This window comes from Lepisosteus platostomus, chromosome 6 (assembly GCF_059453375.1).
Source record: "Lepisosteus platostomus isolate fLepPlt1 chromosome 6, fLepPlt1.hap1, whole genome shotgun sequence".
NCBI lineage: Eukaryota > Metazoa > Chordata > Actinopteri > Semionotiformes > Lepisosteidae > Lepisosteus > Lepisosteus platostomus.
The window spans coordinates 11613890-11635459 of record NC_142616.1 but is presented as its reverse complement, the minus strand read 5'-3'; the positions used below and the strand labels follow the sequence as shown (position 1 = coordinate 11635459).

Here is a 21570-nt window from a genome sequence, read left to right as displayed (position 1 = left end):
GGGGACCGAGGGGCCGCCGCCAGCTCTCCTCCGCGCGACGCGCCGATCTGGGGTCACCCCGCCGTGGAGACAGACCGGACGACGCCTGCTTCACTTTTAGACTTTTATTTTTCTCTTTTTATTACAAAAAACAAAACCAAAAAAAAAAACCACCCAGCAGGAGGTTAGAATTAACAACAAGTCTACCAAACGAGGTTAAAGAGCAAGAGAGGGATGGGAGAGGAGAGAGGGGACTCAAGGAGACGGGAGGGAAGAGACAGGAGTGACGGGAGAGGAGAGAGAGAACAGGGCAGAGATGATGCGAGGAGACGGGAGGGGAGAGGAGAGGGAGGAGACAGGAGTGACGGGAGAGGAGAGAGAGAACAGGGCAGAGATGATGCGAGGAGACGGGAGGGGAGAGGAGAGGGAGGAGACAGGAGTGACGGGAGAGGAGAGAGCTGGAACATCGTGATCACGAAGCCGGAGGGATGGGAGCGAGACTCTCAGGGAGCAGGGAGCAGGCCTCCTGGAGCCGAGGAGAGGAGCGGGAGAGACGCGGGGCACCGGCACCCCCAGGCAGCCCCCCCTCACACTCCTCTCCCCCCCCCGTCCCGAGCAGAGGGAGGGCCGGCGCGGCTCCAGAAGACCAGCAGACCCGCCGCCCCGAACCGCGGGAGAGAGATCGGACCACCCCCCCCATCCCACCCCAGCGAAAGAACACGCAGTGGGGCCTTCGCCCGGGGCTCGGCTCAGGCGACCTCGCTCTCTCGCTCCGTCTCTCTGGGCGCAGCGCGGACGGGAATGGACAGGGAAACGCGAGACGGGCTGGAATGCGGGGGGGTTCGTCCGCGTGCGCGGGGCGGGGGGTCTGCACGCCTCTCTCTCTCTCTCTCTCTCGTACCCGCGCCGGAGGGGCGGGAGGTCATCGCCACGGCCACGGGCTTCAATGTCGTCGGATGCTGCCGGACCGGTCGCAGGGAGGAGCTGCTGCGAGGGCAAGCCAGTCTGTGGGTCTCTGTACAGGAGCGTCACGGCGGGGCAGGGGGGCCGGGGGGCCGGGCCTCTCCTAATGTTTCTTCTTCCTCTTGCTGCTGGGGGGCGGAGCTGCCGACCTGCCTTTCCTCTTCCTGGAGGCGGACTCATCGACTTCCTCATAGTGACTCTCTCTGTCCGCTGAGAGAGAGAGAGACAGAGAGGGGTTCATACAGACACACTGACTGACTGGACACTCCAGTACATTAACACTGCACTGAGAGAGAGGGGTTCATACAGACACACTGACTGGACACTCCAGTACATTAACACTGCACTGAGAGAGAGGGGTTCATACAGACACACTGACTGACTGGACACTCCAGTACATTAACACTGCACTGAGAGAGAGGGGTTCATACAGACACACTGACTGACTGGACACTCCAGTACATTAACACTGCACTGAGAGAGAGGGGTTCATACAGACACACTGACTGACTGGACACTCCAGTACATTAACACTGCACTGAGAGAGAGGGGTTCATACAGACACACTGACTGGACACTCCAGTACATTAACACTGCACTGAGAGAGAGGGGTTCATACAGACACACTGACTGGACACTCCAGTACATTAACACTGCACTGAGAGAGAGGGGTTCATACAGACACACTGACTGACTGGACACTCCAGTACATTAACACTGCACTGAGAGAGAGGGGTTCATACAGACACACTGACTGACTGGACACTCCAGTACATTAACACTGCACTGAGAGAGAGGGGTTCATACAGACACACTGACTGGACACTCCAGTACATTAACACTGCACTGAGAGAGAGGGGTTCATACAGACACACTGACTGACTGGACACTCCAGTACATTAACACTGCACTGAGAGAGAGGGTTCATACAGACACACTGACTGACTGGACACTCCAGTACATTAACACTGCACTGAGAGAGAGGGGTTCATACAGACACACTGACTGACTGGACACTCCAGTACATTAACACTGCACTGAGAGAGAGGGGTTCATACAGACACACTGACCTTTCCTGGCCTCCTCCTCCAGCTCGTCCCAGTCCTTCCCACTCTCCTCGTCGCTGCCCAGTGACGCGCTGTAATCTGTGGAGACAGGGGGGTGAGAGCCGGTGAGACTGGGAGACTCAGACTTGGACCTCAAGAGCAAGGGAGGGAGGGACAGAGAGAGAGTCTGTCTCCCTATAATGCTCCTTCTGTCTACAGTAGATGTCAATATTTTATATGTCTTTGTTGTAAATGTCTGTAACATGTCTGTAGATGTTATTTTACTTTTATTTTTTGTTTTGTTTCATGTGAATTTCATTATTTTATGTGCTTTGACAACACTGATTGTACCCATCGGTCATGCTAATAAAGCACCTTGAATTGAACTGAACAGAGAGAGACAGAGAGAGACAGCGGCCGTACCAGACTCCTCGGTCTCGGAGGAGTAGTCTTCGTCGCTGTCTTCCTCCTCCTCCTCGTCCTCCTCGGCGGAGGGGTTGAAGGTCTCGTCCTCGATCTCGGACTCGGAGTCTCCCTGCTCGGCCCCGCTGCCCTGGGAGACCGGACAGAGGGGTCAGGCCCCGGCGCGAATCGCACCCCTTCGATCCGGGTCCAGGGCGATGCGTCTTCCAGCACCGCGCAATGCCGCCTTCCGGGCGAGACGTTCAACCCGGCGGTCAGGAAAGACCCCCGGGCGTTTCTGGAGAGGAGTGGGGAGCTATATCCCAGTGCCCCCCCCACCCTCTCCTCTACCGTGGTCTCCGGAGCGTCCGCCCCCTCATGACGGGCTCGCCCTGGCCCGGCGATGGACTGGCGTCCCACCCAGAGGGTACCCTGCCTCAGCGCCACACCGCCCGGCGGATGACCTGACCTGACACAGCGCACTGCAGCGATGCCACAGGGAGGAGCGACGTTCCCAGCGGAGAGGGCGGCGCCCGGCTCGCTCACTGCCCCGGCTCCTGGATGGCACCAGGGCCAACTCTCAGTGGAGGGGGGTGAGATACACCCCCCCGCCCTCGGCCTTTTCTACAGCCCTCTGTACATGAGGTTCGAAGGGGTAAAGTGGTGGCTGTGGCTGGGAGGTTGCCGGTTCGAATCCCGCGACCGGCAGAGGAATCCTACTCCGCTGGGCCCCTGAGCGAGGCCCTGAACCCCAGCTGCTCCAGGGGTGCTGTATAAATGGCCGACCCTGCGCTCTGACCCCCAGCTTCTCTCCCTGTCTGTGTGTCTCATGAAGAGCAAGCTGGGGTCTGTGAAGAGACACATTCCTGATGGAAGAGATTGTACAGAGACAGGAAAGAGATCTGATCTTGATTGTACAGGGACAGGAAAGAGATCTGATCTTGATTGTACAGGGCCAGTAAAGAGATCTGATCTTGATTGTACAGGGCCAGTAAAGAGATCTGATCTTGATTGTACAGAGACAGTAAAGAGATCTGATCTTGATCGAATAGGGACAGGAAAGAGATCTGATCTTGATTGTACAGGGACAGGAAAGAGATCTGATCTTGATTGTACAGGGACAGGAAAGAGATCTGATCTTGATTGTACAGGGACAGGAAAGAGATCTGATCTTGATTGTACAGGGCCAGGAAAGAGATCTGATCTTGATTGTACAGGGCCAGGAAAGAGATCTGATCTTGATTGTACAGGGACAGGAAAGAGATCTGATCTGGTCTTATTTGGGGGGCTGCTGGAGCCCCAAGTCCGCAGGCCGGTGATGACGTCTCGGGAACCCAGTGACGTCACAGCCTCGCGAAACGGTACGGAGTCCCGAACGCAGCCCACGGGCGGGCGAGAGCTCGGGAGGACCGGGGTGCGGCTCACTCGTCCCCAGGAGGACAGACATTCCCCCGCAGGGCCGCTCCAGCGCGGCCCGCGGGCAGGGGGCGCCGGTCCGCAGTCACGCGGGCGGGAGGTGCAGAGCCCGCAGGGGCGCGGGACGCCCCAGCCTGCTCGATGACACCGTCACAGGGCGCCCCGCTGCCTCGCTCGGGACCGCGGCTGGCGGCGTGACCACTCTCACGGCGGTGCCGACCGTCTCGGACAGCGGGGGGGGCGGGGGTACCTCACTCTCGGGGTCCAGGAAGGACCAGCCGCCCTGCTCGAAGAAGCCCTCGGGGTCGTCCACGATGGTCTTCATGATCTTGGTCCAGTTGAGGGACTGGACGCCCTCAGTGTACTTGATGTCGCAGGAGCTGGGGGACAGAGGGGGGGGGGGGGTGTGTTAACGTCAGCCGAGGGGCTCAGGGACCCTGGAGACTCGGGGGGGGGGGCTCTGGCGGGCCGTACTTGAGCCACTCCTTGATGGGGTCCAGCGAGTTGACCGGTACGGCGTTGATCATGGTGACCTTGCGGTTGTAGTCCTTGTACACGATCACGATGTCGAAGTTCTTCAGGTGGAACTGGACTCGCTCGAAGTGGACCAGCTCCACCTCGTCCAGAGTGACCACGAAGGGAGGCTGAGAGACACAGAGAGAGAGGGGTTCATACAGACACTGACTGGACACTCCAGTACATTAACACTGCACTGAGAGAGAGGGGTTCATACAGACACACTGACTGACTGGACACTCCAGTACATTAACACTGCACTGAGAGAGAGGGGTTCATACAGACACACTGACTGACTGGACACTCCAGTACATTAACACTGCACTGAGAGAGAGGGGTTCATACAGACACACTGACTGACTGGACACTCCAGTACATTAACACTGCACTGAGAGAGAGGGGTTCATACAGACACACTGACTGACTGGACACTCCAGTACATTAACACTGCACTGAGAGGGGTTCATACAGACACACTGACTGACTGGACACTCCAGTACATTAACACTGCACTGAGAGAGAGGGGTTCATACAGACACACTGACTGACTGGACACTCCAGTACATTAACACTGCACTGAGAGAGAGGGGTTCATACAGACACACTGACTGGACACTCCAGTACATTAACACTGCACTTAGAGAGAGGGGTTCATACAGACACACTGACTGGACACTCCAGTACATTAACACTGCACTGAGAGAGAGGGGTTCATACAGACACACTGACTGACTGGACACTCCAGTACATTAACACTGCACTGAGAGAGAGGGGTTCATACAGACACACTGACTGGACACTCCAGTACATTAACATTCTCACACTCACCCACTCCGTCACATTACACAGCGCGCTGCTGGTGGGCTGCAGTAGACACGTACTCCGATAGGGGGCGCCATTGAACCTGCAGGATAGGGAACTCTGGGTGAGACTCCCGTGCGGTTTCTCTCCTGTCCCATCTCGCCCCCCCCTGCCCTCCCCCGTTACCCGAACCCCAGACTCTGCTCTCTCACCCCAGGTCCCTGAAAGGCACTTCGAACTCCAGCTCCTCTCTGGTCAGCGTCTCCACCTTCTCGATGAAGTTCTTGAAGGCTGACTTCAGCTTGTGTCTCATCTCTCGCTCCATCTGCACAGAGAGAGAGACGTCACGTCAGAGCGACTGGGACACAGAGCAGCAGACAGGCAGTGCGTGTGCGTGTGTAGAGACAGAGAGCAGCAGACAGGCAGTGTGTGTGTGTAGAGAGAGAGAGAGACAGAGACAGAGAGCAGCAGACAGGCAGTGTGTGTGTGTAGAGAGAGAGAGAGACAGAGAGCAGCAGACAGGCAGTGTGTGTGTGTAGAGAGAGAGAGAGACAGAGACAGAGAGCAGCAGACAGGCAGTGTGTGTGTGTGGAGAGACAGAGAGCAGCAGACAGGCAGTGTGTGTGTGTAGAGAGACAGAGAGCAGCAGACAGGCAGTGTGTGTGTGTGGAGAGACAGAGAGCAGCAGACAGGCAGTGTGTGTGTGTGGAGAGACAGAGAGCAGCAGACAGGCAGTGTGTGTGTGTAGAGAGAGAGAGCAGCAGACAGGCAGTGCTTGTGTGCGTGTAGAGAGAGAGAGACAGAGAGAGAGACAGAGAGAGAGAGAGAGAGAGAGAGAGAGAGCAGCAGACAGGCAGTGCGTGTGTGTAGAGAGAGAGAGACAGAGAGAGAGACAGAGAGAGAGAGAGAGAGCAGCAGACAGGCAGTGCGTGTGTGTAGAGAGAGAGCAGCAGACAGGCAGTGTGTGTGTGTGGAGAGACAGAGAGCAGCAGACAGGCAGTGCGTGTGTGCGTGTAGAGAGAGAGACAGAGAGAGAGAGAGACAGAGAGAGAGAGCAGCAGACAGGCAGTGTGTGTGTGTAGAGAGACAGAGAGCAGCAGACAGGCAGTGTGTGTGTGTAGAGAGACAGAGAGCAGCAGACAGGCAGTGTGTGTGTGTAGAGAGACAGAGAGCAGCAGACAGGCAGTGTGTGTGTGTAGAGAGACAGAGAGCAGCAGACAGGCAGTGTGTGTGTGTAGAGAGACAGAGAGCAGCAGACAGGCAGTGTGTTTGTGTAGAGAGACAGAGCCACAGACGGCTCCAGGGCGCCCACCTGCTCAGCGTACAGGTCGTCGCGGTCGTGCATGTGCTGGTGCTTGCCCAGGTCCGTGGTGATCTCGCCCACTTCCGTGTAGAACTGCACGTCCGTGTGCCTCTTCTTCCCGAACATGATGGCGTTCTGGGAGGGACGGGACAGGAGCGAGAGTGAGGGGGGGGGAGCAGGGCACTGTGGGAGCCGCGCCGAGACGGGCCGGGCCGGGTCAGACCTTGAGGTGGAAGTGCAGGACGATGATCATCTCCCCGTCGCAGGGCTGGAAGATGGCGTGCTTGATGTTGTTGTACAGGATGTCCACCTTGTCGCCGCGCACCGACGTGAACCGGAAACCTGCGTGTGCAAACACGTCACGAGGGCTCGCTCTCGGCCCCGTGCCCGCCCCCCCCCTCTCTCCGGGCCAGGGTCCGAGCTCTCACCGTTCGTGTGGGCCTCCAGGGAGCCCTGCATCCTCTTCTGCGCGATGTTGGGCCGGATGTAGAGGTCCTTGAGCTTGGGGTTGCTGCGGTTCAGGTTGATGACCAGCGAGTCCTGCTTGACGATGCCCTCCTTCTCCTTCTCCTCCGCCTCCCGCGTCTTGTAGCGCTTCTGCACCTCCTTGATGATGCGGAAGGCGTTCTGCAGGTTGGTGGAGGGCACCGCGGGGTCGCCCGGCGCCTTCAGGTTCGAGGCGCGGTACGTGCTGCGGGCGGAGGGGGAGAGGGGTTCAGTCTCTCCGGGTCAAATCGTGCCCCCACAATGACAGTGACCCGCCTCGGGGATCTGTCCTACTGAGGGATCTGGTACAGAGAGTCATGTTGGGGATCTGTCCTACTGAGGGATCCGGTACAGAGAGTCTCGTTGGGGATCTGTCCTACTGAGGGATCCGGTACAGAGGCCCGCCTCGGGGATCTGTCCTACTGAGGGATCTGGTACAGAGAGTCATGATGGGGATCTGTCCTACTGAGGGATCCGGTACAGAGGCTCACCTTGGGGATCTGTCCTACTGAGGGATCCGGTACAGAGAGTCACGTCGGGGATCTGTCCTACTGAGGGATCCGGTACAGAGAGTCACGTCGGGGATCTGTCCTACTGAGGGATCCGGTACAGAGGCTCGCCTCGGGGATCTGTCCTACCGAGGGATCCGGTACAGAGAGTCACATTGGGGATCTGTCCTACTGAGGGATCCGGTACAGAGAGTCACGTTGGGGATCTGTCCTACTGAGGGATCCGGTACAGAGAGTCATGTTGGGGATCTGTCCTACTGAGGGATCCAGTACAGAGAGTCATGTTGGGGATCTGTCCTACTGAGGGATCCGGTACAGAGAGTCTCGTTGGGGATCTGTCCTACTGAGGGATCCGGTACAGAGGCTCGCCTCGGGGATCTGTCCTACTGAGGGATCCGGTACAGAGGCTCGCCTCGGGGATCTGTCCTACTGAGGGATCCGGTACAGAGGCTCGCCTCGGGGATCTGTCCTACTGAGGGATCCGGTACAGAGGCTCGCCTCGGGGATCTGTCCTACTGAGGGATCCGGTACAGAGAGTCACGTTGGGGATCTGTCCTACTGAGGTATCCGGTACAGAGAGTCACGTTGGGGATCTGTCCTACTGAGGGATCCGGTACAGAGGCTCGCCTCGGGGATCTGTCCTACTGAGGGATCCAGTACAGAGAGTCATGTTGGGGATCTGTCCTACTGAGGGATCCGGTACAGAGAGTCTCGTTGGGGATCTGTCCTACTGAGGGATCCGGTACAGAGAGTCTCGTTGGGGATCTGTCCTACTGAGGGATCCGGTACAGAGGCTCGCCTCGGGGATCTGTCCTACTGAGGGATCCGGTACAGAGGCTCGCCTCGGGGATCTGTCCTACTGAGGGATCCGGTACAGAGGCTCGCCTCGGGGATCTGTCCTACTGAGGGATCCCGTACAGAGGCTCGCCTCGGGGATCTGTCCTACTGAGGGATCCGGTACAGAGAGTCACGTTGGGGATCTGTCCTACTGAGGGATCCGGTACAGAGAGTCACGTTGGGGATCTGTCCTACTGAGGGATCCGGTACAGAGAGTCACGTTGGGGATCTGTCCTACTGAGGGATCCGGTACAGAGGCCCGCCTCGGGGATCTGTCCTACTGAGGGATCCGGTACAGAGAGTCTCGTTGGGGATCTGTCCTACTGAGGGATCCGGTACAGAGACCTGCACCAAAGCTTATGGAAAACGCAGACACACGAAGACGGGGGTCTCACATCTCCTTGACGAAGGTGGCCTCAGGGTTTGGAAAAATATTGCCCTCATGTCGCCCCAGAGAGCTGCCTGGGCAGTAGAAATTGATCCTCAGGTAGGTGTAGTCTCCTTCCACTGACATACTGATATTCTGATAAAGAGAGAGAGGGGTCAATACAGACACACTGACTGACTGGACACTCCAGTACATGAACACTGCACTGAGAGAGAGGGGTTCATACAGACACACTGACTGACTGGACACTCCAGTACATTAACACTGCACTGAGAGAGAGGGGTTCATACAGACACACTGACTGACTGGACACTCCAGTACATTAACACTGCACTGAGAGAGAGGGGTTCATACAGACACACTGACTGACTGGACACTCCAGTACATTAACACTGCACTGAGAGAGAGGGGTTCATACAGACACTCTGACTGACTGGACACTCCAGTACATTAACACTGCACTGAGAGAGAGGGGTTCATACAGACACTCTGACTGACTGGACACTCCAGTACATTAACACTGCACTGAGAGAGAGGGGTTCATACAGACACACTGACTGACTGGACACTCCAGTACATTAACACTGCACTGAGAGAGAGGGGTTCATACAGACACCCTGACTGACTGGACACTCCAGTACATTAACACTGCACTGAGAGAGAGGGGTTCATACAGACACCCTGACTGACTGGACACTCCAGTACATTAACACTGCACTGAGAGAGAGGGGTTCATACAGACACCCTGACTGACTGGACACTCCAGTACATTAACACTGCACTGAGAGAGAGGGGTTCATACAGACACCCTGACTGGACACTCCAGTACATTAACACTGCACTGAGAGAGAGGGGTTCATACAGACACACTGACTGACTGGACACTCCAGTACATTAACACTGCACTGAGAGAGAGGGGTTCATACAGACACCCTGACTGGACACTCCAGTACATTAACACTGCACTGAGAGAGAGGGGTTCATACAGACACACTGACTGACTGGACACTCCAGTACATTAACACTGCACTGAGAGAGGGGGTTCATACAGACACACTGACTGACTGGACACTCCAGTACATTAACACTGCCTTGAGAGAGGAGGGGTTCATACAGACACACTGACTGACTGGACACTCCAGTACATTAACACTGCACTGAGAGAGAGGGGTTCATACAGACACACTGACTGACTGGACACTCCAGTACATTAACACTGCACTGAGAGAGAGGGGTTCATACAGACACACTGACTGGACACTCCAGTACATTAACACTGCACTGAGAGAGAGGGGTTCATACAGACACACTGACTGACTGGACACTCCAGTACATTAACACTGCACTGAGAGAGAGGGGTTCATACAGACACACTGACTGACTGGACACTCCAGTACATTAACACTGCACTGAGAGAGAGGGGTTCATACAGACACACTGACTGACTGGACACTCCAGTACATGAACACTGCACTGAGAGAGGAGGAGGAGTGTGTACAGCAGGGTACCTTGATGGTGGCGATGTGAAAGGGCGTGGCGATGCCAAACACGGGCATGATGACCGTCTCGTACTTCTTGTCGATGAAGATCTTCATCTCCCTGATCTCCCGCTCCTTCGGCATCTGGGAGGCATTCTTGTAGGACACGTTGGACTTCCTGGCCCTGGGGGGGGAGCGGGACACACAGGCTGGCTGACCGACTGGACATTTGGGACGACCGCGGGCATGACCTTGGACGCCAACTCTGTTCAAGCCCTGGCCCCAGGGAATCCCAGTCTGGTTTCCTTCTCCTCTGCCTGAGCCTGCAGACTAACCCAGCTGGCAGACTAATCTTCGGCACTCAAGTCACCCCCCTTTACTTCCTTACTCCCTCTGTCAGGGCACTGGACACGCCCACAGTAGGAGGGCCATGATAAGACACACACCCAAAACAGGGCGCGAAATGATTGGACAAGCCCACAGTGGGAGGGCCATGATAAGACACACCCCCAAACCAGGGCACAAAACGATTGGACATGCCCACAGTGGGAGGGCCATGATAAGACACACCCCCAAACCAGGGCGCAAAACGATTGGACATGCCCACAGTGGGAGGGCCATGATAAGACACACCCCCAAACCAGGGCGCAAAACGATTGGACATGCCCACAGTGGGAGGGCCATAAGACACACCCCCAAGCCAGGGCGCAAAACGATTGGACATGCCCACAGTGGGAGGGCCATGATAAGACACACCCCCAAACCAGGGCGCTTCGAGTGGAGTGTCCAGAAAAGCGCTATCAGTGTAAGCAAGTATTATTATTATTATACAACACCCCACTGCAGGGACACGCCGCGTGTGCACACACCCACAGTGGGAGTGCTATCATACAACACCCCACTGCAGGGACACGCCGCGTGTGCACACACCCACAGTGGGAGTGCTATTATGTGGGAGTGGGAGGGACACGACGCGTGTGCACACACCCACAGTGGGAGTGCTATTATGTGGGAGTGGGAGGGACACGACGCGTGTGCACACACCCACAGTGGGAGTGCTATTATGTGGGAGTGGGAGGGACACGCCGCGTGTGCACACACCCACAGTGGGAGTGCTATTATGTGGGAGTGGGAGGGACACGCCGCGTGTGCACACACCCACAGTGGGAGTGCTATTATGTGGGAGTGGGAGGGACACGACGCGTGTGCACACACCCACAGTTTGGCCACACACCACCGGATCCGGAGAGTTCTGGGCCGACGCTGGAACGGGACCCTGCCCGGTGGTGGTCCATTTGGGCCCGTTCCACTGAACCCTGAGGTCACGACCCTCTGCCCCACCGAGGGAACTCACGCCAACCAGCCACCGCGACCCTTCACCCTTCACCCTTCACCCTCTCTCACTTCTGTATCTGCTGCTCCCCCTTCTGCTCCGTCAGCCGCCGGCGCGCCTCCTCGTTCATCTGATTGGCCAGCTCCTTCTGGTGGGCCCGCCTCTTCTCCTCCGCCGTCATCTCGTTCTGGCCAATCAGAGAGCGGGAGTCAGGAGAGCGCGAGAGGGGCGCACGGACAGACACGGCAGGGGAGACAGACACACGGAGACAGAGAGAGAGGGGGACAGGGGACGGAGACAGACAGGAACCCTGGTCCTCTCTGTGAGCAGACAGACAGGTACAGACAAGTACAGACACAGAGAGAGACGGACAGGAACCTTGGTCCTCTCTGTGAGCAGACAGACAGACAGGTACCCTGGTCCTCTCTGTGAGCAGACAGACAGACATGTACAGACACAGAGAGAGAGACAGACAGGTACCCTGGTCCTCTCTGTGAGCAGACAGACAAGTACAGACACAGAGAGACAGAGACACCCTGGTCCTCTCCGTGAGCAGACAGACAGGTACAGAGACACAGACAGACAGGTACCCTGGTCCTCTCTGTGAGCAGTGTGGCTCGGGCTCCCTTCCCCAGCAGATCCTCCGCGTCATCGGCCTCTTCCTCGTCCTCCTCTTCCTCGTTCTGGGGGGGGAACGGAGAGGGACAGTGAGAGCGGCTGAGGGGCCCGGCGCCCCCCCGCCCCCTCGCCCCCCCGGTGCGGACGCCCCCTCACCTTCAGGAAGATGCCCACGTTCTTGATCTTCTTCTTGACGGGAGTCAGGATGGTGGCAGGGTCCTCCTGCGCAGCAGCAGAGAGCAGCGTGAGAGCTCGGTCACCCCCCGACCCCTGACCCCCGACCCCCGACCCCAGAGACTCACCTCATTGACCTGCACGGTGTCCCCGATGAACAGGGCGTATTTCTTCAGCTCCTCCTTCTTTGCCTCCTTGTTGATGAGGTCGGCGAACCCCAGGCTGACACTGAACACCATTCCTGGACATCAAGAGCAACACTGAACACCCTCCCTGGACAGCAAGAGCGACGCTGTTCCCGACACCGAACGCCCTCCCTGGACAGCAAGAGCGACGCTGTTCCCGACACCGAACGCCCTCAGTATCGTACAGAACAGTATCGTTGTTCATGATCGCTCGTGTCCATGTCCACCTCTGTGGCCCAGAGTAACCCCAACTGGACGATATATTGAACCCCTTGACCTCGACCGGACGATGGCGCACGGCTCTCTCTCACCTTTCTTCAGTTTGTACTGGTTCTTGGCGTTCAGCACCAGCGACCCCTCCCGGAACTCGATCCCCATCGCGAACCTGCCGCGCAGATGCACCAGAGGTCAGGGGTCAGGGGTCACACACACACAGATGATCAGAGAGACCCAGCTCTCAGAGGACACACACACAGATGATCAGAGAGACCCAGCTCTCAGAGGAGACACACACACACACACACACACACACACACACACACACACACACACACGTCAGCAGGGGCCGTGATGAAATGAGCCTCAGTGGCGCCCCCCTGTGGACTGACCCCAGGTTCTTCGTCAGCTTGGCAGCCAGGTCGGGCTTCTCCTTCTTCACGTAGTCCACCACGGTGCTGTAGACATCGCAGAGCTTCGCCCCTGGGAGAGAGAGAGAGAGATTCACGCACCGTGTCAGACAGGTCACAGGCCAGACCAGTCCTTCGCCACATCCTGGCCCCGAGTCATTCCTGACTGTTAACTGATCCCAGGGCGTTCTCCAGCTTGTCTGTTCCCCACCCCCACCACCCTCTGTGTAAAGAAGAGCCTCCTGTCCTGACTGGAGGAGCTCACCCAGCTGTGTCTGGAGAGGAGCCAGGGTACCGGCTTCAACAACATGGCCGGGCAGCTTGTTCCCCACCCCCACCACCCTCTGTGTATTGAAGAGCCTCCTGTCCTGACTGGAGGAGCTCACCCAGCTGTGTCTTGAGAGAAGCCAGGGTATCGGCTTCAACAACAGGGCCGGGCAGCTTGTTCCCCACCCCCACCACCCTCTGTGTAAAGTGCCTGTCCCCGCCATGCCAGATGGCCCCTCACCGTGCTTGAGCTCCTTCAGCAGCTGCTCCTCCACCTGCAGCAGGAAGTTGTAGTTGTCCTGCATGTCCTGGGGTGGGTCCACCATGAGTGTGCGCACCAGGTTCGAGCAGTACGACTTGTAGCGGATGCCCATGGCGCAAGTGATGGCGTCAAAGTGCATGTAGGACTTCTCGCTGTGAGGGGGGGGGAGAGAGAGAGAGAGAGAGAGAGAGAGGCCTTCACTCTGACCGCCCTGACCCCAGGTCGCCGTGTCCGGGCCGCGCTGGGGTCGCCGACCCCAGGTCGCCGTGTCCGGGCCGCGCTGCGGTCGCTGACCTGACCACGCTGAACTTGAGGCTGTAGTTGCCGCCGCTCTGGATGATCGGGGGGTAGCACATCTCCACGGTGGAGGGGTCAGCTCCCGCCAGGTACTTCTTCTCCTCGATGGCCTTTTCCACCGACTCCGCCAGCTTGCTGTGGCGCACTTTCTGTGGAGACGAGGGCCCAGGACAGGGGGGCTCGGTAAAGAGTGTGGGTGTACAGCACGAGTCCCTCGCACGAGTCGCCTGTGGAAGTGACGGGTGACTCTCCACCCGCCCCCACCACTCGCACGAGTCGCCCTTCACACCGGCAGATGACTCTCTACTGGCCCTCTCCCTCGCACGAGTCGCCCGTCACACCGGCAGATTACTCTCTAACCGCCCTGTCCCTCGCACGGGTCGCCCGTCACACTGACGGATTACTCTCTAACCGCCTTGTCCCTCGCACGGGTCGCCCGTCACACTGACGGATTACTCTCTACTGGCCCTCTCCTTCGCACGAGTCGCCGGTCACACCGCCGGATGACTCTCTAACCTCCCTGTCCCTCGCACGGGTCGCCCGTCACACTGACGGATTACTCTCTACTGGCCCTCTCCTTCGCACGGGTCGCCCGTCACACTGACGGATTACTCTCTAACCTCCCTGTCCCTCGCACGAGTCGCCCTTCACACCGAAGGATTACTCTCTACTGGCCCTGGCCCTCGCACGGGTCGCCTGTCAAGGTGATACCGCTCCTGTCCCTCACACGAGTTGCACGTCACAGCGACGGGTGACTCTAGTGCCCAGGTACAGTAGTCTGTCCAAAGAGAACAGGAGCCCTGACCTCATCGGCGTCCACAATCTCCATGACTCTCTCCTTGAAGAACTTGGTGAAGACCTCGCTGGTCACAGCCGCCGCCTTCCTCATCAGCGCCAACTCCCCGTCCTCCTTCACCGCCACGGTATAGGCCACAGCCGCACTGATGTCCACCTGGAGAGAGAGGGACAGGACAGGGGTCAGTGCACTGATGTCCACCTGGAGAGAGAGGGACAGGACAGGGGTCAGTGCACTGATGTCCACCTGGAGAGAGAGGGACAGGACAGGGGTCAGTGCACTGACTGACCGGCCACAGACGCACTGATGTCCACCTGGAGAGAGAGGGACAGGACAGGGGTCAGTGCACTGATGTCCACCTGGAGAGAGAGGGACAGGACAGGGGTCAGTGCACTGACTGACCGGCCACAGACGCACTGATGTCCACCTGGAGAGAGAGGGACAGGACAGGGGTCAGTGCACTGATGTCCACCTGGAGAGAGAGGGACAGGAATCAAGCTGTCCACCTGGTGAGACCCGAGGTTGGGCTTCAGCGTGGACAGTATGACAGGGCGTGGACAGGAAGAGAGACTCCTCACACCCCGCCCTGTCCTCCTCACCTTCTCCAGCCCCTCTGCGGCCAGCGTGTCGCTCCAGCTCTTCATGTACTCCCCCGGGAACTTGTCCTTCACAAACACCCCGATCGTCTTGCCCTCCCTGCTGCCCCGGATCGCCTCCACCATCTTCTCGAAGTTCGCCTTGTTACTCTCGTTCTGCAGGAGGACAGAGAGGTCAGTGGGACTGACTGGACACTCCAGTACATTAACACTGCACTGAGAGAGAGGGGTTCATACAGACACACTGACAGACTGGACACTCCAGTACATTAACACTGCACTGAGAGAGAGGGGTTCATACAGACACACTGACTGACTGGACACTCCAGTACATAAACACTGCACTGAGAGAGAGGGGTTCATACAGACACACTGACTGGACACTCCAGTACATTAACACTGCACTGAGAGAGAGGGGTTCATACAGACACACTGACTGACTGGACACTCCAGTACATTAACACTGCACTGAGAGAGAGGGGTTCATACAGACACACTGACTGACTGGACACTCCAGTACATTAACACTGCCCTGAGAGAGACCAGTGAAGGGAGAGGAGGTTCTCTCTGACCTTCTCTCTGACGAGCAGGGTGATGGGAGGCAGGCCGTTGGCGTTCTCGTTGCCCTTGGTGACTGCGATCTGTTTGAGGAACTCCACCTTCTTCTTGCTGGCCAGGAAGAGGATCTTCGACTCGCAGAAGACCATGATGGTGTCCGTCAGCTCATAGCCGAACAGCCAGGTCTGGGACAGAGAGACGGACGGTTAGCATACAGTCACACTGGGAGACACAGCGCCCCCCGCAGGTCAGAGGGAGCGCTCCCGTCAGTCACACTGGGAGACACAGCGCCCCCCACAGGTCAGAGGGAGCGCTCCCGTCAGTCACACTGGGAGACACAGCGCCCCCCGCAGGTCAGAGTGGGTGGTGTCATTACCTGCAGTGCTGTGGACTTGGCATAGACGATCTCCTCGTCCACTCCCACTGCGACCACGATGGCGTCCACCTTGCCGAACTCCTCCTCTCCTTTCTGCGACAGAGGGGGAGACCGAGAGAGCGCGTCAATGACGCCGACACGCAGCAGAAGACACCCGTCCACCAGCGGCCCGGTACCGACCCGAGAGGGGTCCAAACGCACGATGAGCGCGGCGCCGTTATCCACCTGCGCACACAGAGACGATTCCACACGAAACAGGCCGGGCCCTGGGCTGCTGTCTGTGTGGATTCTGCACGGTCTCCCTGTGGTGGTGTGGGTTTCCTCCCACCGTCCCAAGAATCACCATCAAACACTCTCAGCGCCCCCTGTGCTGGACGGACCTGTTATTATAACTGCTAATACTTGCTTACACTTATATAGCGCCTTTCTGGACACTCCACTCCCAGCGCTGTCCAGTACTGGGGACCCCCTCCACCCCCCCAGTGTGATGATGCTCCAGCTCTCAGTGGGGAGGAGAGCAGAGTGATGAGGCCAGTTCAGAGAGGGGGGTGATCAGGAGGCCATGACTGGTAAAGACCAGGGGGAGTCTGTCCAGGACACTGGGGTCACACCCCTACTCTTTCTGAGAGACACCCTGGGGTCTTGACCGACCACAGAGAGGCAGGACCTCAGTTTTAAGTCTCATCTGAGGGACGGCGCCTTGTTTACAGTCTAGTGTCCCCGTCACTGTCCTGGGGCATTAGGACCCCCACAGCCCGCAGGGTGAGCGCCCCCTGCTGGCCCCACTCACACCTCTCCCAGGTACTGGCCCGGCTCACCCTGAGCCCCAGTGGGCTGTGTGTGAGCTGCAGGGTGAGATGGCTCCTGGCCATATGCTGTGTTGTTGTTATCTGTTATTGCCTAAAGTCAACACCCAGGTGGGGCAACACACTGGCGGTGGTGGAGGGGACCCCCATTACCTGTACAGTGCTGTACAAATTCTGGGAAAAGCATGTGTGTCCTGTGAGGGGCTGGTGTCCTGTCCAGGGTGTGAGTGTGTCTTGTGAGGGGCTGGTGTCCTGTCCAGGGTGTGTGTGTGTGTGTGTGTGTGTGTGTGTGTGTGTGTGTGTGTGTGTCCTGTGATGGGCTGGTGTCCTGTCCAGGGTGTCTGTGTGTCCTGTGATGGGCTGGTGTCCTGTCCAGGGTGTGGGTGTGAGTGTGTCTTGTGAGGGGCTGGTGTCCTGTACAGGGGGTGTGTGTGTGTGTGTGTGTGTGTGTGTGTGGGTGTGTGTGTCCTGTGACGGGCTGGTGTCCTGTCCAGGGTGTCTGTGTGTGTGTGTGTCCTGTGAGGGGCTGGTGTCCTGTCCAGGGTGTCTGTGTGTGTGTGTGTCCTGTGATGGGCTGGTGTCCTGTCCAGGGTGTCTGTGTGTGTCCTGTGAGGGGCTGGTGTCCTGTCCAGGGTGTGAGTGTGTCCTGTGAGGGGCTGGTGTCCTGTCCAGGGTGTGAGTGTGTCTTGTGAGGGGCTGGTGTCCTGTCCAGGGTGTGAGTGTGTGTGTGTGTGTGTGTGTGTGTGTGTGTGTGTGTGTGTGTCCTGTGAGGGGCTGGTGTCCTGTCCAGGGTGTCTGTGTGTGTCCTGTGAGGGGCTGGTGTCCTGTCCAGGGTGTGGGTGTGAGTGTGTCTTGTGAGGGGCTGGTGTCCTGTACAGGGGGTGTGTGTGTGTGTGTGTGTGTGTGTGTGTGTGTGTGGGTGTGTGTGTCCTGTGACGGGCTGGTGTCCTGTCCAGGGTGTCTGTGTGTGTGTGTGTCCTGTGAGGGGCTGGTGTCCTGTCCAGGGTGTCTGTGTGTGTGTGTGTCCTGTGAGGGGCTGGTGTCCTGTCCAGGGTGTGTGTGTGTGTGTCCTGTGATGGGCTGGTGTCCTGTCCAGGGTGTCTGTGTGTGTCCTGTGAGGGGCTGGTGTCCTGTCCAGGGTGTGAGTGTGTCCTGTGAGGGGCTGGTGTCCTGTCCAGGGTGTGAGTGTGTCTTGTGAGGGGCTGGTGTCCTGTCCAGGGTGTGAGTGTGTGTGTGTGTGTGTGTGTGTGTGTGTGTGTGTGTGTGTCCTGTGAGGGGCTGGTGTCCTGTCCAGGGTGTCTGTGTGTGTCCTGTGAGGGGCTGGTGTCCTGTCCAGGGTGTGTGTGTGTGTGTCCTGTGATGGGCTGGTGTCCTATCCAGGGAGTGTGTGTGTGTGTGTGTGTGTGTGTGTGTGTGTGTGTGTGTGTGTCCTGTGATGGGCTGGTGTCCTGTCCAGGGTGTGTGTGTGTGTCCTGTGAGGGGCTGGTGTCCTGTCCAGGGTGTGTGTGTGTGTCCTGTGAGGGGCTGGTGTCCTGTCCAGGGTGTGTGTGTGTGTGTGTGTGTGTCCTGTGACGGGCTGGTGTCCTGTCCAGGGTGTCTGTGTGTGTCCTGTGAGGGGCCGGTGTCCTGTCCAGGGTGTCTGTGTGTGTCCTGTGAGGGGCTGGTGTCCTGTCCAGGGTGTCTGTGTGTGTCCTGTGAGGGGCTGGTGTCCTGTCCAGGGTGTCTGTGTGTGTCCTGTGAGGGGCTGGTGTCCTGTCCAGGGTGTCTGCGTGTCCTGTGATGGGCTGGTGTCCTGTCCAGGGTGTGTGTGTGTGTGTGTGTCCTGTGACGGGCCGGTGTCCTGTCCAGGGTGTCTGTGTGTGTCCTGTGAGGGGCTGGTGTCCTGTCCAGGGTGTCTGTGTGTGTCCTGTGAGGGGCTGGTGTCCTGTCCAGGGTGTCTGTGTGTGTACCCTGCCTTGCTCCTGTGTTCCTGCTGTGACAGACTCCAGCTCCTCCTGTATCTCTGTGCCGTGTGGGTGGATGGGTCACTAGTGCAACAGTGCAGCACGGGACACCGGTGCCGATGCAGGACCCGGTTCTGGAAAAGCCCGGCGGGCCAGTCACGTGCACGTGCGCTCCCACACCAAACCTCAACACAGAGCGGCGGCCGCCACGGCGCGCGTAAACCACAAACCCGTGTCCACAAACCCCGCACCCGAGCCGGCCCTGGGGGCAGAGCTCAGTCACCTGACAGCCCGGGGAAGAAGCCGTCTCTGGGGCTGGGCGCCTTTCTGCTCCCGTTAGTGAGAAGCGAGAACCCGGGAAGACGGTTCTCCTGAGCCGTGACTCCCGGGCCTCCCCGAGGCAGCGAGTTGTTAAAATGCCCACGAACAGCGGGCAAGCTGTACCTTCACGCGTACAACACAACACAACAACACAACAGGGACTGTGGCCCGAATCGTGCTTCCCTAACAACGAGCACAGCAGCTGAGCGCCTTCGCGGGCCGGTGCTGGGTCCCCTCCGTGGGTCCAAGCTGCGTCTCTGAACAGACATTTCCACGGAGCCCAAAACGTGTTGTCAAAGTCTCTTCTGTGAACGCAGCCTCGGCGTGGCTGGGGGGGGTTGATCAAATCGACAGCTTCTTCTCCTTTTTTTTTAAATCGAAAACCCCTCAGACCCCGATTTGTTTCCAAGCTGTTGTTTTTGCTGTTGTTTCTTTTGCACCAACTGTGCGTTGCATCCGCGGGTTTCTCGAGTGGGCACGGCGATGGCGTGCTCAGCAGGGCAGGGAAACGCCGAATTTAAAGTTTTCCACCGCGACTTCGAAAGACACAGCCGGTGCAATTAGACCTCCTCAAGTAACGAGCTCCTGGCGAGTTTAAGGGGTTGTATTTCGTTTCTTACATCGCCGGGAAGAGCTGCGCTCCGGCGACGGGGGGAAACGGCGTGATGCGCACAAGGTGCTACGACTACAGACACAGAAAAGGCTCAAAATCGACAGAAACTGCGATGAAACTTGACCGTATTCTGACAAAACACGGGACATCAAGCCTCTCCTGGGCTCGATACCTCCCAATAGTTACAAAAGACCCAAACCCGCGACAGCAGGCCCCGCACACGCAGAGACATTTGACCGAAACCCCACTCTTTCTCTCTCGCAGTTAACAAAACGGGAGGAAAAACAAAAACCCTCGATTGAACAACGAGGCTCCCCCGTCGGCCAAGTGCCGGGGCTCATCGCCCGATCCGCGCTGGAAAGTTCGGGTTTCGTTTCGCTTTTACCTTCCAGTTGCTGTACAGCCGCTTGATCCGGCGATAGTACGCCTCCTTGTCCAGGTTGACCGCCATCTTCGTGCGGCCGCGTCTCTCACTCGAGCCCGCGGCTTCGCTCCGGCACTGCCCGCCCCGGATATACACACACTACCCCCACCGCGGCCTGCACACCGGGGCTCCGCTCGCCAACCACCGCAATCGCAACGCTGCGTTTTTCTTCAAAAACAAACAAAAAATAAATATCTTTTTTTAAAAAAAAAAAACCCCAAAAACAAACCCCAAAACAAAACAAAACGGGGGTGTTTTGTTTTATTGGTGTGTATGGTTTGGAAACGGTACCCCCCGCTGTACCACGGGCACGCTCCCCGTCTTTATCCAAATTAATAAAATAATGAAGAGAATAAAATCGACATCAACGCGTCTAAAAAAAAAAAAAGCGAGCCGGGCCTCCTGCTCAATGCGCTGTATTTACATAAACAGCGGGCTGGCTGTTTAAAGCGACACACACACGCGAGTCGGGGGCAGACGCTGCCTCACGCACATCTTTATGAAAATGAACACCGCTCCCTCTTCCCGCCTCTCCCCTCCCCTCCCCTCGGTCCCCGCCGCGCAGGCCTGAGCACGGCCCTTTGTTTTAAGATTTTTTTTTGTTTTGTTTTTTGTAATGATTCTGACCAGCCAGCCGCCCGGACCAGGGTCGGCCGGATTGTCACGGACGTCTCTCGCTGTCGTGTTTCGCGCTGAAAACACAGCGTCTCCCCCGCTTTCCCTGCGTGGGGGAGAAACGGGACCCCCTCTTCCTCCCTCCGCTACCCGGGGCCAGGGGGGGGGTCTCTCTCGCTGCTCCCGAGGGAAAGGCGGGAGGGGTGGCGTGATTCCCATCGCGAGTGGGGTGAGTGGGTGTGGGGGGGACGGAGGACGGGTGTCCACCATGCCACGGTCACGGCCACGGCAATGGCGAGAGCGCCTCCCTCTCACTCTCAGTGGAGGGGCGACCGTCTCCCGTTCATCCCTCTCTCGGACTCGGGTGGACAAGCACGGTGGGAAGGGGTCTCCGAGGGAGAGGCGGGTGACGGAGGGGGGCCGTGGGCGCTCTGGGGGTTTCGGGGTGTGTGGGAGAGAGGGGCCCTCCTGTCGGTGTTCCTCTGCTCGCAGGGAGAGCGAGTGACAGCGACACTGACAGACACGGGCCGGGCCTCTGCTCTTCCGCTCCCTCGCTCCTGCTCCACGGGCGGCCGTGAGGCTCGCGGGGCGGGGCGACGCGGCGGCGCGCGCCCGTGCGCCACCTTCCCGCGCGAA

General features: G+C 58.2%; 1 protein-coding gene across 1 annotated transcript; it reads right to left on the bottom strand.

Annotated features, from left to right (window-relative positions):
* Positions 1-89: 89 nt before the first annotated feature.
* supt16h (SPT16 homolog, facilitates chromatin remodeling subunit) lies at positions 90-20757 on the bottom strand. The gene is made up of 25 exons (XM_088634231.1): positions 20281-20757; positions 16213-16305; positions 15851-16021; positions 15282-15434; positions 14692-14838; positions 13884-14035; positions 13569-13741; positions 13043-13133; positions 12746-12819; positions 12378-12490; positions 12232-12297; positions 12048-12140; positions 11529-11644; positions 10155-10308; positions 8654-8781; positions 6855-7117; positions 6650-6768; positions 6436-6561; positions 5336-5448; positions 5151-5226; positions 4281-4450; positions 4057-4186; positions 2412-2541; positions 2013-2087; positions 90-1152 (listed from the first exon to the last, which is right to left on the bottom strand). Exons 1-25 carry the CDS (start codon positions 20344-20346, stop codon positions 1046-1048), a joined length of 3099 nt encoding a protein of 1032 aa, XP_088490357.1. The 5' UTR covers positions 20347-20757; the 3' UTR covers positions 90-1045.
* Between the last annotated feature and the right edge of the window lie 813 nt (positions 20758-21570).